At 36.3% G+C, this 17,650-nt stretch overlaps 1 protein-coding gene across 12 annotated transcripts; it reads right to left on the bottom strand.

The window, feature by feature from the left end:
• Positions 1-1,284: 1,284 nt before the first annotated feature.
• LOC139121101 (secretory carrier-associated membrane protein 1-like) lies at positions 1,285-17,552 on the bottom strand. Of its 12 annotated transcripts, none has more exons than XR_011549226.1 (10): positions 17,301-17,552; positions 14,245-14,343; positions 13,768-13,875; positions 12,454-12,562; positions 11,606-11,734; positions 10,705-10,867; positions 8,742-8,843; positions 7,253-7,400; positions 3,883-4,555; positions 1,285-3,840 (listed from the first exon to the last, which is right to left on the bottom strand). XR_011549226.1 is itself a non-coding variant. In XM_070685736.1 (9 exons), exons 1-9 carry the CDS (start codon positions 17,358-17,360, stop codon positions 4,388-4,390), a joined length of 1,086 nt encoding a protein of 361 aa, XP_070541837.1. In that variant the 5' UTR covers positions 17,361-17,526; the 3' UTR covers positions 1,285-4,387. The 12 variants fall into 12 exon arrangements, 5 of the variants coding, with proteins under 5 accessions (XP_070541837.1, XP_070541836.1, XP_070541838.1 ...); XR_011549227.1 differs by lacking the exon at positions 8,742-8,843 and adding an exon at positions 8,944-9,045 and having other exon boundaries at positions 17,301-17,550; XR_011549228.1 differs by lacking the exon at positions 7,253-7,400 and adding an exon at positions 6,504-6,621 and having other exon boundaries at positions 17,301-17,548.
• Between the last annotated feature and the right edge of the window lie 98 nt (positions 17,553-17,650).

Raw genomic sequence — 17,650 nt, 5'->3', positions numbered from 1 at the left:
AATGTCTGGGTGATTTTATTTGCTTTCCATATTTTGGCTTGAGTAATGATTTTTTTCAGTACTGACCTTTCACAAATCAATTATCTCTATAAAGACTGTTGTCAAGAATATCTCTGCAGTATTGCAAATGTCACGACAGATCCCGTGGTGAAAGATTTCCGTTAAACCCATTCTCTGCTGATGTAACTTGACTTACAGAGGCAGCAAATCTTGCAGGTAAATTCCATCTCACAATTTCTGAATCTATCTGCATGAAGACAGGTGCATCAAACAAACACCACCAAAGACGTGTGAAATCCCTTTCCCATTTTGGTATTGTATCAGTCATAAGCCATCAGGTAGGGTGTTCAAGGCTGACAGAATATTCCCAGCCTGATTTGCTTAGATGCTAATGTAATTTTACAGACAGGCAAGTTTTGAAATTCAGAACTTAATGTATAACGCTAGATATTTCTGGAAAGTGCTGTTGTGAGATATGCTTCCAGTGGATGGATTGCCATCTGGAAAAAAGGAGGAATTGTGACAATTTGATTGCTACAAATTTTTTGTCTAGAATACCTAATTAGGACCTAAACATGTCTGGGAAACTTTCCAAGTTAAATGCTTACTGAAAATTGAGTGCAGCTCAGTTCATTATGGGTCTAGGCCCTCTCCTGAATTACGATGTAAGCTACCCTCCCCCTAAAACCTATGGGGGGAGAGTAGTGTACACCATAGACGAACGGTCTCAGACTATATTATCATGAGCTGACAATGCCACAAGCTCTGGGTTTCAAGATGGAGGGATCCTGCTGTAAACTTTACACTACGAAATTTTCACCCCTTCAAAATTCACCCAAGGCCACTTTTAATGAATGGACCATATTTGCCATTTTTTCTTGAACATTCAGAGAAAGTCCTACATACATGTATGATAGTATGTGTGTATGCATACACATTACACTGATACACATTGCAGGTGTGAGTGCTTATGCATATATTGCTATGCTTTGGTGTGGTCTCTCATACCTGTAATTAGAACATGCCGGTTTTGACTCAAGTTTGATGGCAAAAAGGTTATTTTAAAAGAAAGTGTCCTTTGGAAATTTCTGGAAAACCTGTCTTCCATCATCCCATATCATAACAAAGGTGAATATTCAGTTTGTTTTCATAATATTCTTGCACACAGATAAATCAGATATTATTCCTCGAGACCCCTTTCTCTGCTAGACACTCTCATTCAACCATGTTTGCATTTCAAATGTGGCTTTGACATGGGTTAAACAGCAAGAAATCACAAAAAAATTCTTATACAGTAACATTCATTCATTTATTGCCATTCTCTTTTAGACATTAATATTTTCCATGTTCTAATAATACCAGACAATTTTTTTTTCTTTCAAAATCAGATTCTTATCAATGTATCTATGTGTGTACTCAACTCTTCATAAAAAGACCATGCAGTGATTACTCTTGGTTGGGTTTCTCATTAAACACTATGTACTTTGAAGATATATTCCCTCATGTTTGTGAAACTGACCTCTACGTGTTTATACTATATACACAGGGGCTGGGGAAAAAAAGGCATTTCTCACTCAACAACCAAGTGACTCACATTTCACAAACAGAATCACAAATAACTACATTACTTCTGCTCACAGGGCAAAAGTCGCTGGTCATTCAGCATGTTCTGCACTCTCTTAATTTGATTTATTTAGTTAGTTTTTTTTTGAATGATAAATACTGGACATGAATACACTTGCATAATTTATCAACTTATTAACTTGTCGCAAATGCTGATTTTAAAGGCTATGAGGGCGGCAGCTCCCTGTCTGCTGTCAGATGGAACCATCCGACAGGAGATGTGTGTGGAAGGAACACACACTATGAGCACAGGGATGTGTGGCTTGACTTGGCTCCCTTTTTTTTGTAAAGGAAGAATTACTCACAGAAACTTTCACATGGACTTTGGGATAGCAGTCCTTTCTGACAAGTGTCTGTATATGTCATGACTCACATTGGACAAAGAGTGTGAAAACTTCAATTGGCTGCCAAAAACACATGACATTGAACCTGATGACAACACACTTTAAACATACAGTACGAATGAAAAAAAATACTGAACTCCTGTTCCACTTAGCCAAGGAATTAGTCCAACAGCCTTATGGGAAAACTACTTTGCTACAAACTCTATGAGTATTAGACCAAATACCACGTCAAAACCTGAATTTCAAACTCCAATTAAGAAGTGAACGAGCTAGAATTGAGCCTGATTTAACGGTTAAATAACGCTCTGTCAATCAAACTGAAGATTCAGTTTCAACACTGCATTGAAATGCTCTGAATCTGAATCTGACACCAACTTCTTGCCAAACTTTATTTTCACTGGAAAGCACTCAATATTTACAGTGGCCAATCAGAGTCTGGTTGGATTTCAAAAGCCATGGAACATTTAGGTATGTATAAAGTTATCTACATACACATGGTAATAGTTGCCCAGTCATCACATGCAACCACATTGTAATATTTACAAAATACTATATGACAGAAAGGACAACGGAAAAAAAACAACAGGACGAAAACAAAACCTTGTGGGTACAAGCCCAGTCTACATCTGTCAATTTTTAAAGGTTATTTTTTATCATACAGTGGCTTAGGCTATATATATAGATAACAGACTGTCATACATTTGTAGGTGTAAAACTGGCAATGGATCAACACAAGTACTACTGATTACATCAAAATCAAATCACCATTTTTATTTCACTAACATCCAGAATTTCCGTCTCTTGTTCTCAACTACACCGCAATGACACAAATGTTCTAGTCACAAGTTTAATGACAAATGGCTTATTAACTCTGCGGCCAAATTGCATCGGTCTCACTCTTAATCCAAATGCTTTTTCTTGGAAATGCACTACATTCACCGATACCTGTGCCGTGAACAAAATGTTACTCTTGTTATCCAACTATCAGGTACAATATTATAGTTATTAACGGTGGTGTGACATGTTATTATTAATTCATTTTGATAATGACTTCAGGGCACAAATATAAATATGTTCTTTTCACTGAAAAATTATTTTACTTTGGTAAGACACTTAATCCCTCTGTATTAAATTTCATTTTGAATTTTGTAGTTTCTATGTTGTTTTTATCAAGAGATACGGCAATTTTGTACATTGCCATGTCAGTGCAGTTGCCTCACTGTTTTATGATGAACAACTTTTTACTCAGTAGAGTTCATCTCGGTTTTAGTCAGTTATGTAACAATAGATATGTCCCACATAGTTGAATTCAAAATCTATACAAGACTACATTCTGAAGTTTCAAAATAAGAAACATTAAAAACTGAAAGGGTGGTTCTGCTGTTGTTTGCACGTAGCCATGTACTGTGGAAAGCCTCATTGCACAAAATCAAATAGAATTGTACAGAAATTCATGATACACTACCACTAGGTATGCCTAATGTGATCCTTATCTCACAATAGTCTACTTGAGCAAATACCGTATGCTAGGATCCCACTGAGAATTCTTTTATTTCACTGAAAGATTTTTACTAAAATCAGAATATAAATAGAATGCCAAGGGATACAAGTTTATATATATAAAAAAGCAAAACTGAAGAAGAGTTACAGAGTTCCACAAGTGCTTCAATAACCCAATAAAAGTATTGTACATTGGAAAATTCACAACTCAAGCATTTGAACAAAGGAAGTTACAACACTATGACACTGGGGGGGGGGGGGGGGGGGAAACAAAGTACTTTAATGAGTTAACAAGCTGATGGGCAAACTATGATCACCCATTTCCTATCTTTGAACTTGTTAACCCCTATCCAGTAATATGATCACCCATTTCCTATCTTTGAACTTGTTAACCCCTATCCAGTAATAGATTCACCCAGTGCTCAGGACAGAAAGTGAAATTAATATCAAATTCAGATAGGGTGGCTTTGGGGCTCATACATACAACAAACAAAATGTTATTTTGAGAATCGGGTCTTTATCTAGCATCCTGGATGAGATCAGATGCCAGTACTGACACGAAGAAGAAGACATGCATAGCGTGTTTGAAAACAGCATTTCTTTAGATTTTACTGCAGTGAAAATTTCATGTCTACAGCTACTTTACGTGGTTGTTCTAAAATCCTTCTTGTGCCACTCTTATTTGGTGTGCATGACCTGATCTCCTGAAACAAGTCTTTTCTTAATAAAATGGAAGGCTTCCTTTGTGTTATAATAGATGGCTTGTCACTTTTTCCCAAAGAGGGATTGAAGTAAATTTCCCACTTTAACTTAAAATTCTGAATATGAGGCAATCTAACAACTGCCTTGCATGTGATGTTAACATTTCAACATATTACATATTACGTTTTTCCCCATTATATGATCTCATCTGTTCACTTTTACATCCTGTTTCCTGATGTGCCACCGCCAGACACGGCCCCCGACACTGCTCCAGAAACGGCGTTCCTCGTGGCGTCCTGCACGGTAGGATTGGATGTGACAGAGCTGGCAAACTCCTGTTGGGCCTTGGCAAAGCTGGCGCCAGTTGTACGGTACAGGCTGTGAACCTGTGAAGTTAGACAATATCAAAAAGCATGATTTAAACGAATGGTCTAGCCTCCATTTTATTATGAATAAAACGGAATTCAATCTTCACAGATACTGATTTCAACTGTTGACACCATGACTCGAAATATTCTTACAATTTTTTCAATACTCAGAATGTATAAAACACTATCTGATGTACGAAAATCTTAATTTTTCCTTGATAGGCTGATTAGATTTAAAAGTTCAGTATTTCAAAACATGACACTATTGTCCAATATTCCACTATTTTGGAGTGTGTTTGTACAAAAAAACCCCAAATTTTTAAATAAAGACCAACTAGTTGCAGAAAAGTTATACATTTTGACAAATATGTGATGATTTCATGTAATCAAAAAGTTACAAATCCATTCAACGATACCAATTATTTTGTAATTCTGAAATATCTCTTTACTTTTCCAAATGTAACGTTCAGCTGCTAGTTCTCCAGTGTACTAAACTTTTAATTACAATAACTTATTTTTTTTCACTTCTTTACATGTTATCTGTCATTCAACAATGCATTGAGAAACACAGAAAACATAAAGCACACATATGGAGGGATAGATCTGTATATGACAGAATGTAGGTTGCTGTGATGTGCTGATGATGTTAGTCGTGACAATGGCATAGCCAGCAAAAAAAAATAAGCAAAATGCAAAGCAACAAGCCAGAAAAAAAAAGAGACTGCCAGTTAATACCGCAAGAAGGAAAACCTAGCTGCCTTTACTGCTGGTGTTAATGAAATGATGGAGTTAGTGATGGCGAAAGATCTGTCCTTTATCATTTAATCAATGAGTAGGCAAGTACACGTAACCTTATCGAAGAGTTTCCTCTGACCTCTGACCTATGGCCTGGCAGTGTTAGTTTCAAAATTCAGCATCTAAATGGTCTACCTCCAGAGTGCTTTGTAAAAAGAAATATCCGGCAAAACACATGCATAACAAGTAGGTACATTGAACTAAAATGTTATACTAGCAAGCAGGATATAAACTAAAAAAATAGCAAGTTCTGACAGTTCTAGAGAGAGCCAATAGAGTGCTTGAGAGTGTGCAATGGAAAAATTACCAGTAGTCCGATGCATGTGTGGTCGAATGGGCATGCTGGTTAGGCAGCTACCATCTGTTAGTGGTGTTGAATAGCTTAGGAAATATATATGTTTTGCCAATTTCCATGCATCAAAGACAGCAGGCAGAGGAAACTTGTGTGCATGAGTGTGCTTTTGACAAAACCATATTTGTAAACAACTCTTGTGAAATCTGTCATATTGAAATATTACTTGCACTCACTGAAGATTTGACAAGTAACTGGATGAAGTCTGATTTATTTTTCAATTGTTTGATTTGAGTTTTAAACTTAACAGAAGCAACAATCAGGTTCTTGGAGAAGATCAGATTTGACCAAATTTTGCCATGTTAGTAGCTCTCATTTTTCATCAGTGAAGTAAAGACCATGCTCACACAATGCCATTGACACGTAAGATAACATACATCAACTTCTGTGATCTCGAGAAAGGCAAATGTTACTGACATTTTGTCTTTTCAGGTAGCTCTGGAAGAATCTGCACAGTATTCCTGGTAATTTTGATCCAGTTAACCCTCTCACAACAATGGTTTAGCCCAATACCATTTTTTTCCATGGCAAAATTGGACCTCTACCATGGAAAATCAGGGGGTCTGAAAAAGTTGCACCCCTGAGAATGTGAGCATGATTTTGGCTTGCACTTAATGTATATGTGTAACTACACACTACAAAGACTATCACCTAGCACTACACAGATTACAACTGAGGTTAATACACAGAGCACTCTGGAGATACATAATTAAACTTTAAACAATTTTTTTTTAGTTCCTATAACTTGTTTTTAGGGGTTAACAATACCAAAAAAAAAAAAAGGAAAATCTGCAAGAATAGGAATAACTTTATCTTTACCCTTTTGAGTAAGTAGGCTGAAATGCAGGCATGAGCACAGAATCCAAGTGTGATTATGAGCATGAGCAATCCTACCCCAAGGTTCTTCTGTACCACACCTAGGCTAAGTACCCAGCCACTGTTGTGGTTTTTTTGAAATTTTTTTGGTGAAGAGAGAGGAACACATGATAGATGAAAAAAAAAACCAAATGAGTCACAAGAAGGAAAATTATCTTATTAGATTTTGGGTATGACGCGGGAGGTGAGGTTTTCTAATGCTTTGTGTACTGCGCATGTGTCTGATATGTGGAGGATGCAAGATTGTGGATAAACTTGAACTCTGTAGCTGGGAGATCAAGTGAAGCCAAGATTGTGGATACACTTGAATTCTGCAGCTGGGAGATCAAGTGAAGCCACGGTCATGGTGTTGTGTGTCATGAGCTGTTTCCTGGACATGTTTCTGAAAGTGTGCCCTCTACGATTTTGTTTCAGAGCCATTCAAAGCAAAACATTCAAAGTATGAAGTGTTCCATGCACAGCAATTTTTTAAAACTCACTAACTATTGGTATCTATATATTTGATGCTTTTGACTTGTCAGACCACTGAATAATCGATTGCTACTGGCTGGTGGTACTAGGTTAACTGCATGTGTTAAACCAGGAAACAGCTCACGTATGGCTTGTAATGTCCAATGTTTATGTGCATGTAATGTTGGTTTGAGATGCAAATACACCACACGTGGTGGATTGGGATGTCATGTATTTTGTACCTTCTTCAGCAAAATGGCACTCAAAGCAGCCATGACTGTAAACAAGAGAGCAATAAATATCATGATCACGCCGATCACAATTTTTCCGACATCTGTATCTCCGTTCTTATTTGCATCACCTATCAAGCCGAAAGCAATGATCCAACCGCTAGAGAAAGAGAAGGAAAATCATATATCATATATCAAACAGAAATACAAGCATGACGACCAGTCACATTCCAGCTGACGGATTCATTTGAAGATCTATTTTATCAGATACTTTCATACTGAAAACACAACCTTATAAATGGTTGGCAATGGATAAAGATCAAATTTATCAGCCAACATTGTGTATTTCTTGAAACTTTTGCTAACTTTTCATAAATGAATTAATCTTTATGAATGTATAATTCAAGATGATATAGGTCACAGAATTAAAAAGTTGAAAATAAATGTTTTCATGGTAGAAGTTTACAGCTGAGATGAAAGAAAATATAGTTTGGCATTATTGTAACGTTTTATAAATGCAAATGATTCTGTAAATTGTCATGAACAGTGTGACAAAGAAGAAAATGTTTACCATAGCAAGAAATCTTCCAATGAATGTAGCTGGAATGTGTCACAATGTTGCATGCACAGTCACCTCTGCCAAATAGCTACACTAACTATTTGGTACTACTTGTTTAGTATGAGCTGAACATTTGAAGTCAATTACATGAAAAACGACAAAAGAAATAGACTACTTGTGAATACATGGATTATTAGTAGACAAAAGCTGAAATATCACAGATGAACATGAGTGTTATTTCATTTTGAACATTCACCTTGACTTCAAACCTTTTATTAATAAAACACTGACATTGAGACAATAATTAGCACTTTCACATATAAGTGTCTACAACATTGTACAAAACTTACAGAAATAACGAAAAGAACAAAAATTGTAAAACCTATTGAGGACATAATGTTAGATGTGTACACTAAATCATGAAACTGTTACCACGTTATGAGTACTTATTACTAGTAAAACGTGTTTACAATAGTATCTTTTCACATAGAATCACTTACAGATCTTCAAATGAATATTCTTTTCACTTTACAATAAGAGTGAGAGGTTTTATAAAACTTCCAAATTTAACTACAAATGCTCCATGACAAATCTCAAATGGTAACTCACTCATTCTATCTGCTCTATACATTTTATCTGTGCATTCATTCATTTGATTGATATTGTAGCACTAACAATCCAGGTATGCAAGGGTAAAAATTTTATCATGATATTACAGCTTTTGTGAATTTACAGATAACATGTACAAGGTATATCTGCAAGGTAAATATGTCATTCAGATGCAAAAAACAAATTTCTGATGGCAAATTTTGACATGGCAATAGAACCTACAGCTCATACTGAACAAAAAGCACCATCTCATAATCTGACGTAGGCTCTGAGGTTAACTTTTTGTGACTGCATGCACCCCTCACAAAAAAAATCCTAAATAATTTGCCTTACCATGTTCCCCAGCCTGGAATGCCTATTGCGAAGATTATTGTCGTACAAATTTGGCAGAAAAATATGAAGAAGAAGAGGAAAAAGTTGAACGAACTATCACTCCTGAAACATGGAAGAGAGAACATCGGAGGAAAATCGAGTCAGTACTCCTTGCGTTCTGACAATGGGAATATTGGGGAATAAAAAACAATGAAAGTCTTACCACGCCCCAGACCCTGGTACACCAATAGCGAAGAAGATTAATGTACATATTTGGCAGAAAAATATGAAGAAGAACAGAAAAAAGTTGAACGAGCTGTCACTCCTGTGGAAGAAAGAATAGCATATGTAATATTGGTTGGCAGTTTGGGAAGGGTGGAAGGGAAAATCTTAGCTTTATTTGAGGATTTCTCAAACAAAAAATAATGTAGATTTATTTGTCAACTGAAAAAATAATGTAGATTTATTTGTCAACTGATGCCAAATACCCTCTTTTGGGTTGGACTACAATTTAGAGAGTTAGAGGAGGCTGTATGATCAGGGGCCAGAGGGTAAATTCACATATATCTCATCAGTGATTCTAAGGTGCTTCAACATTCTTACAGGTATTCTGTATACCTGGTTGAGTCTTCACACAGGAAGATGAGCGGAGTATGTGACTATGATCAATGTTGTTGGATACAATAACTATGCTGTGAGATGTTTTAGCTGTTCACAGGAATTTTGATACAAGTAGCTCTGATTGAATACTGTTGAATGGCTGGTTCAGGGTTTGTCCTGACTAAAGTGCAGGGTGGTATTTGTCACTGCAGTAAATTTTGATACAAGTGATTCAGATCAAAACATTTCAAAATGATGTTAACTTTTTGGTAATGCTTTGCGGTCATTTGAATGCTGTTTCTGAGCTTGTGTTTTTTTGTTTTGTAGTTTCTTCGCTTGATTGAAAGTGTGGCATCAGACACTGACATTTCTGTTTTTCAAAAAAATGCTGAATGTTGCATCAATACTTGCTGGCGTATTTATATCAGTGTTTATGGGCTTTGAGGTCAATGACCCTCTCTGACCAAAGACGTCATCTATGGCGCATAAATAACAGTGAACAATTGATTTTAATTCTGCACTATGTATATCACAAAGCAAACAGGTGCAGATTTTAATCAAATTTATCTTTGCAGGGAAAATGATTAACTGTTGATATACAAGGCAAAGATTTCAATCAATAACAATGGTCTGCTTCAGTGTTTTATACATCAAACAATGAAAGGATTGAGATTGAGGATGGGGATGGGTGGGGGACTGTGAGTGTGACTTGATCTGTGATGGAACTCTTGAGACAACATTCTTTCTGAGAAAGAACAGAATGGCCGAGTGAGTAACATGTTCAACTTTTTTGTTGGTGACTGATTACAATATGAAAATACGGACATCAAGTTGTGGCAACTTGTACAATGAGATGACACACTTTAAAAGAATACGTACATCCTATGAACACATACAAAATAACATATACACCCTGGTGAAATGTTCAAAACATAACATTGTGAATGACTGAATGAATACCACCATGGATGGTGACCATGTTTCTTTGAAGCACTAATCAGCTAGTAGATTGACGACTACCATTTTCACCTTTATGTTATGTTGTTGTTTGAAAAATGTATTTGGCAAGACAGATTGATTGATTTACAGATGTAGACAGTTTTATATGTCACCAGCATTGCCAAGCTTCACTAATGGTCCAAATTAAGGAAACCAACACAGCTTTCTCATGCACACTGACACAAACGTGCCCTTTAATCATTTTGACAATTCACAGCTGGTAAATTCAGATGCGGCTGTGTATACTTTTTTCAGAAGAAAATTTCTTCCTGAGATCAACAACTAAAATTTGACATTGCATGAAATATCTTTGCCTACACACATATACAATTCCTGGTATCCGTTTCATAAAGAGATATGGCTGGTTCTAGCACATGGGACTTACCTAAAAGCTTTGTAAACTGGCCTGTACCAGCAGACAAATGAACAGGGAGCAAAGAGAAGAAAATAGACTATCGAAATACCAAACGTAATTCCACAATCTCCATAACCTGTACAAAAACATGCCAACGCTCCTAGCATATTCAGCCCCAGCAAACAAGCATAACCTGAAACCAAGACACAAGAATGGCATATTATTAACAATGAGTTTTATTCTTGGATAATCCCTGAACTGGACTGAACTGTGGAAGTTTTGCAGATGTACTTTAATTCATGGAGGAATTATACAGTTTGCGGTCAGTTTGTTCCACTGTGCATGAAAAACCCCACAGCGTATGGCTTAGCCAAACTTACCATGAACATGACCCATTGCAGAGTTGAGCGCAACTGTCAGTCAGTTGAAATCACATAAACATCAAAAGCATACACTCCCATTGAAAAACTGATGTAACGAGATAAAACTAAATTCTTAGTTAAAATTATAGTATTGCCAGTTTGTATAGTCCAACTGTTGTTGTCATGTTCACACTGTTTTTCAAGGGTAATTGTGGAAGAAAAGAACAAAAATAATATTGAGAAGCACTCTTGAAAATTAGATGTCCAGAGTCACATGATTACTGTCATCAGCTTTTTTCTAACAAAAATAACAATTCCTCAGAAAGTATTACAAATTTGCAAACTTACGATTATCTCACTTGACCAGTTTCAGAGATTTTCAGTAGTGAAATGTTAAAAGTTATATTTTTGGACTTTTTATGGAATATCCTCATAAATTCCACTTATAAACATGATGCTGATCTGCAAATGATGGTTATGGTCACCTTGGGCAGGAATGTACGGTGACACTGCATGACACAAACGTCACAAAATATGTGAGAATGCATTTAACTGAAAATATAACTTACACATCCATAAATAATAACACATTTTCACTGTTCTCTGAAATTCCAATGGTATATCTACAGCAAAGTCTTGATAGAAACATGGTCCGACAGGGCACTTCTCTGGCAGTGGTGGCCAGTTGTTGGCCCGAGCTGAAATAAAAAGTAATACATGTATTGTATGCAATCCATTCATTCACCACGGAATCAAGGAGACTGGAACCAGGAGAAAAGAAAGACAGACAGGAGACTGTTAACAGAAACATGCCACCACAGTCACATTGGGTCTCAGATGAATCATGGTTTACGACAATACAGTATCTGGGAAGGATTTGCAGCAAATGATTCATGTTTTACAACAATGCATCTGGTAAGGATGTGAGAGCCTACATCTAAAAACTAGTCATTGTTCTGAATTATGGAGATTGCTATCATTCAATAAATATTCTCCAAAATCAGATTGTGCCCTCTACTGCCATTGACATATCACATTTCTGCCTTGGAATCATGTAACTGTATCATTATCTTGTACCTAGTGAACTGGAAATATCCATTGAAAATGAGATGACCCCAGATTGACCTTACAAGATTTGTAACACCGGCAACAAGGCATTGCTATGTAAGATTGGTATACGCGTTTTCCAGGGTGTAAATATTATTCATATTCTTGAAATTACTAGTCCTTGACAAAATTATTTTAAAGCTTACTTTCAAAAAATAAGCAGCTGTAACACAGATAACTAAATAATTCCTTAACATGGTCTTCATGATAATCATTTTTTATTTTTTGATCTCAATTTGCAGTCATTATAGTTTTTTTGCTCACATAGAACATTTTACAAACCTAACCAAATTCATGAAAGTCAACTTACGATTGTAATTAATATTTTTCATTTCATTTTCCCTTCTCTGTAGTTCTGCTGCTTTTCTTTCAAGCTCTTCTTGTCTTCTCAGTAGATCATCTTGAGCAGGGGGAGGGGGCTGAAAAGTTTTCAGAAATCACCCACAGCACGGTCAGTACAAAAAACATCATTTCCTACCTGAAAGGGCTGCTGTGTCATTTTGACATGATTTCAATATCATGTGAACGCCAACCCTTGACTCAGAAGCCAGTAGATTTACCCTTGGGGCAAATCACACTAATAATGAAATCAGGGGCAATTTAATTCTACATAATTTTGATGCCAAGTAAAGAAAGAAAGATTGCACTGAAAAGCTTCACATAATCTATGAACAAATTGACACACACTGTTGTGCCATTGCAAACCTTAAGACAGAGATAATTTAGACATTGTCACTGTCAGACCTTGAATTATCCTAGGTCTTTCTCTCTCAAGGCCTCTGTCAACATAATCAAAATATATACTTGTATCCTGAAATCTGATTACATGTCAGATTTTTAAAAAAAAGATGCTGAAAAAACTGTAAATAATGTACGGTACGCATTTATAATTAAGGGATTTTTACACTTTTTCTGGCAGCAATATTGACAGCCTGTACTGCTTGCTGTGAAATCATCTAGAAACATAACCTTGTGTCACTTTATTGATTTATAGACTAATTTTCATACTAATGGAATTAAAATCTCTTCAGTCATGACAGGCATACTAAACAAACCACATTCACGATAAAAACTCACTCAGGAAAAGAAGTCTACATAACTTGGAATAATCTTTTGATTCAATGAATGGGATATAATGCATGATGTGGGCCAAAAAATATTGATTTAGTATTAATGATGTAATCTGGGAGACCATGGAAATTTCAAATGACTAGACAAAACATCTGGCTTGAATTGTGTTTGATTAAAAATAATAGTACTAGCATTTAATGATATTGACATACTCAAGCGCATTTGCGTACATCAGTCCACATGGTACACCTAAAAATTACCTTCGTAAGAATTTTGCGGGGTATTTTTGACACTATTGGTACTTTCTACCAACATAAATCAAGTGTGTTATGCTCTAAGCATCATATGAAAACTGCCCCTGTCCAGTTGGCTTGATACAACCACAGATGAAAGGTGTCAGATATGTCATAGAAAATGAATCTGTGATAACATGAGTGTTCATAATTAGGTTTCTGAAAACTGACAAGAACAGCTGGACGATGTGAACATGATACAAGGAAAACACTGTATAGACTTCACTATATCTGTACATGTTAGTAGAACGATCACATACCTGTGCTGCTGATGGTGTGTATGCTGGTGGTTCCTCTGTTGGCATCATTACTGCTGGCGATGGATCTGGCTTCCTTGGTGGTGGAACCACTGGTGTCGTTTTAGCCCCCTTGCAACAGATTTATAACAACAATGAGTATTTTTTCTGTGATACTTTTGGGGTTGGATGTTCTTATAATATTTTAGAGCTCAGCTTTATTTTTGCATTATTGTGTGATATCTCGACATAGCACATTTTACAGACTGAGGCAGATTGAAATGCATGAAAAGAGGAAGTAATGATAAATAATTACAAATGATAACGTAATGGTTTAAAATTTGACAAGTACATCGCAATGGAAAACACAAGAATTTAGAAGGGAGAAATATGGACATCATTTATGCATGCAAACAAACAAAACAAAACTTTTTTTAGAAATATAAGGTAAAAGAGAAAAAGGACAGGACAAGCATGGGTTTAAAAACAAAAGAAACATACTGAAGTGGGTTTGGTAGTCTGTGCATTGCCTTCAAATGGGTTAAACTCGTCTAAACCCCGCTGGCCACCACCACTGGTAGCTTGCTGCACAGAAGGATCCTGCAAACAAAGAGTACACAGGGTTCACTAAACACAGGATACTGATACTATTCAGCATGCTCTAGCCAAGGAATGGGAGCTGAGTGGTCCATCTTATAAGCACACAACAGACAATGGGACATTGTTGGTTTTTGTACACAGAGCAGAAGACTTTTATTGATGACAAATGGGAGAAATAGCAATTCACAAAAGTGATATGATGAGATGAAGGCACACGCATTGGACTTGGTAATCTTTTGCTGCTTCAAATCTGGGAAAATAAACTGCATGCTATTAGCATAATCTCATGTGGTAGATTTTGTAGAGGGCCAAAATCTAGAACTGAATACTTCCAAGTTCAGATAAAGTCCTGATCATAAAATCTATGCATTTAAAGGTTGGCAGAGAAGACCTTGACTTTTGTTGCATTTCAGTATTTCATTACCAACTTTCATTGCGACCAAAATCATTATAAAATATAGCTGAATATAAACAGGGAAATGAATGGAGGTTGAGTTGGAGTCTTTTCATCAATCCTTTTCAAGGAACATTACAAATTACATGTAGATTAAGATATTTTAAAATATCACATTATTATGCTGCTTATGTACATGCTTAATGTTATTACATATATGTCTAATATTATTAGCATGAGAAAGTGTAAACTTGTTAGGACTTGTCATATTGCATGAGCACTTGCATCTATCGTTAATATAAATATTACTGTAATTATATCGGCTGCCACGCTGAAATATAGGATACAACAATATTCTCATCAATTTACCAAAATTATTCTTGTACACTGGTCTAGATTTGACCTTAAAATAAATCTTTAATAGCCCATGAAGAAGGGGAATATCATTTTTAGTCAGCATTTCGGTGTTTCAATATCTGGCACTGGATTCAAGATTCAATACAACTGTAAATAGTCTAACATTTATATGATAATTGTCAATATTTAATTATCTGAAACCTGAGGTGAATTTCTTTGAAATTACTCTGAATTATTTTTACACTGTAGTTTAATTACTATAGCTTTGATTCACTTTGTGAATTTTGATAGATCTAATACACATAACTAAACCATACACTTTATCCATCAGCATATCATATGCATAGTTACAAGTTGCTAGACAAAACATTTTCAAGACCTAACCAATATATAATGGCACACATTGTATATGCATGGCTATCACACTAACAAACAGAGTACGGATATGGTTCAGCAAGTCCAATGATGGGTTGGGCAGCTTGGTGAAAATTTTTTCGTAAATTATTACACCTGATTGACGGAGAAGAAATTGGATTTTCAGGATTATAAACCAACTTACAGCATTTAATAGAACCTAAATTACATATTTTTGTTAAGGTTCAGTCAAATTACATGTCTGACAGTTATCTTGAACTTGAAGCCAAGAATACCACAATAAACATAAAATTGTGCATCTCATTGATCTAAACATAATTTTACTGTCTCCTCCTTACATTACTTGATGACAGAAAGCAAAATTTCTGTTTTCAGAAACAGATTTAAGATCACACAGTCTAGCATATTTAGGCACATGACATGGGCGTACTGGTATATGAAGGAGATTACTCCAGTTTTGGTATGCTAACTTGCAACAATGCTGCTTTGTCTTGCTTGACCTGCAAGGTGTGCTGCCCTAGACTGAACACTCTTTTATGAATGAGAGTGCAACCTTCAGGTGAACAATGAGGTCCCTTCATGATAGTCAAGACCCCACAGCAAATTTTTTAGGAGACCTGTATCAACTGGGGCCATACTGTCAATGAAATGACCAACACCTTAAATTGGACAAATTCCATTTCACCACTGTACTTTCTTCACTGCCAGATATTATCCCATAACTTCTACAGTTTTACACTGCGTGATATTTTACTATTGTGTTGAACAGCTACTCAACAGTGCCTTTAGCATTAATTATTTGAGAGAACATGGATAATTTCAAAGTTAACTTTCAGTGCATACCCATGGTATACCTCTGCAGAAAACAAAAGTTAGCTTCTTAAACCCTGTCATTGGGTTAAAGTATGAATCACAAACGAATGACCATCACATCACTTGTATAACCTTATGAGTCATGTTTATATTGTCATCTGTTAAAATGTAACCAGCGTTTTTGACAAGCCTTTACTGTGTTGAAAATAAAAACATTTCAATGGTGTGGAGTTCAATTTAGATGTGGATGTGCTAAGTGCTTATAAACTTTCCCTTGATAATTGTTGGCTGTCGGTTTTTTGAAACGTAAACGACCGAAACCATACAACTGCTCTGCCGACATTGAAAACATCACAGGAAAATTAATTCTGTCAAAGGGACCAGGTTTGCATTGTTTGTTGAACAGAAGCTGGCTCACAACTTACAGGAAACGACTGTCTACCGCTGAAGGTCATAAAGCACGAAATAAAGCGCACTGCATTTTGTCGCAGGCTTTGAAAAGACAATAATCTTATTATAATTCCTTACCGCTATTGATCAAATATGAAATGATCTACACGACCACGCGGATACAGAATTGCATGCCAGTAATTCTGAAATGTTGAAAGAACCAAATAGCAACACGTATGCTGGCAGTGAAATTTGTCTACGCAATACGGATAGGATACGACCTGGACAGCAAAATGTATGTATAGCGGTACGGAAAACAAGGAAGTTCGAGGCGCTGTCAGTCACGTTACACCCACATATTGATACTGTAGTGATACTGATAAACTACCGGTCTGAACGAAAACACACCTTCGCGAAATTCCTAAAAATGCTGAAGATGAAGATATACTGTTGAACGCAGCTACAACACCCCAAATGATCTCGAAACTCCTACTTCTATTTTAGATTTTTCTTTACCAGCCCCATGTATCACAACAACCATACCACCCTCTTCGTCGAAAAATTTAGGTGATCCTCCCCGTTGTATGAGCACTAGACGTGGTGTGTCCCCCACACAGCTCTCACTTACCTGCCACGGGTTAGCCGTCGCTTCTGGATCGGCGAATGGATTACTGTCAAAGTCGGACATTTCCTTTTTGAATTAATCCCTTTCCCTGACTTAGGTGATCCAGTCAGTCGTCAAATTCTTCACGGTTGTGAATGAAAAATCCAAATTTTATAGAAATTTGGTTTACCTTCGCACTGGAAAATCGTAGGCAAAATGGCCGAGCGGATTTCATATGCGCCTGCGTACGTGTCAGAGTCATATGACTGCCTATGACGTCATAGTTGGTTGACAGTTTTACGATAAGAGAATGCCGAGGTTCGATTCCCCAAGAAAAAGAATTTAATAAAATGCCGAGAAGAAAGTTGACTGCA

Source organism: Ptychodera flava, chromosome 21 (genome assembly GCF_041260155.1).
Source record: "Ptychodera flava strain L36383 chromosome 21, AS_Pfla_20210202, whole genome shotgun sequence".
Lineage (NCBI taxonomy): Eukaryota > Metazoa > Hemichordata > Enteropneusta > Ptychoderidae > Ptychodera > Ptychodera flava.
The sequence above is the reverse complement of the archived record's forward strand: the minus strand, read 5'-3'. Positions and strand labels throughout refer to the sequence as shown.

Bases quoted from the DNA above. Each gene is read 5' to 3' on its own strand.
- LOC139121101 (XM_070685736.1), bottom strand. From the start codon at position 17,360: ATGTCCGACTTTGACAGTAATCCATTCGCCGATCCAGAAGCGACGGCT. The intron at 7,401-8,943 runs GTAAGACTTTCA...CTCTTTCTCTAG, and splicing joins GTACCAGGGTCTGGGGCGTG to CGGTTGGATCATTGCTTTCG. The intron at 4,556-7,252 runs GTACAAAATACA...CTAACTTCACAG, and splicing joins GTGCCATTTTGCTGAAGAAG to GTTCACAGCCTGTACCGTAC.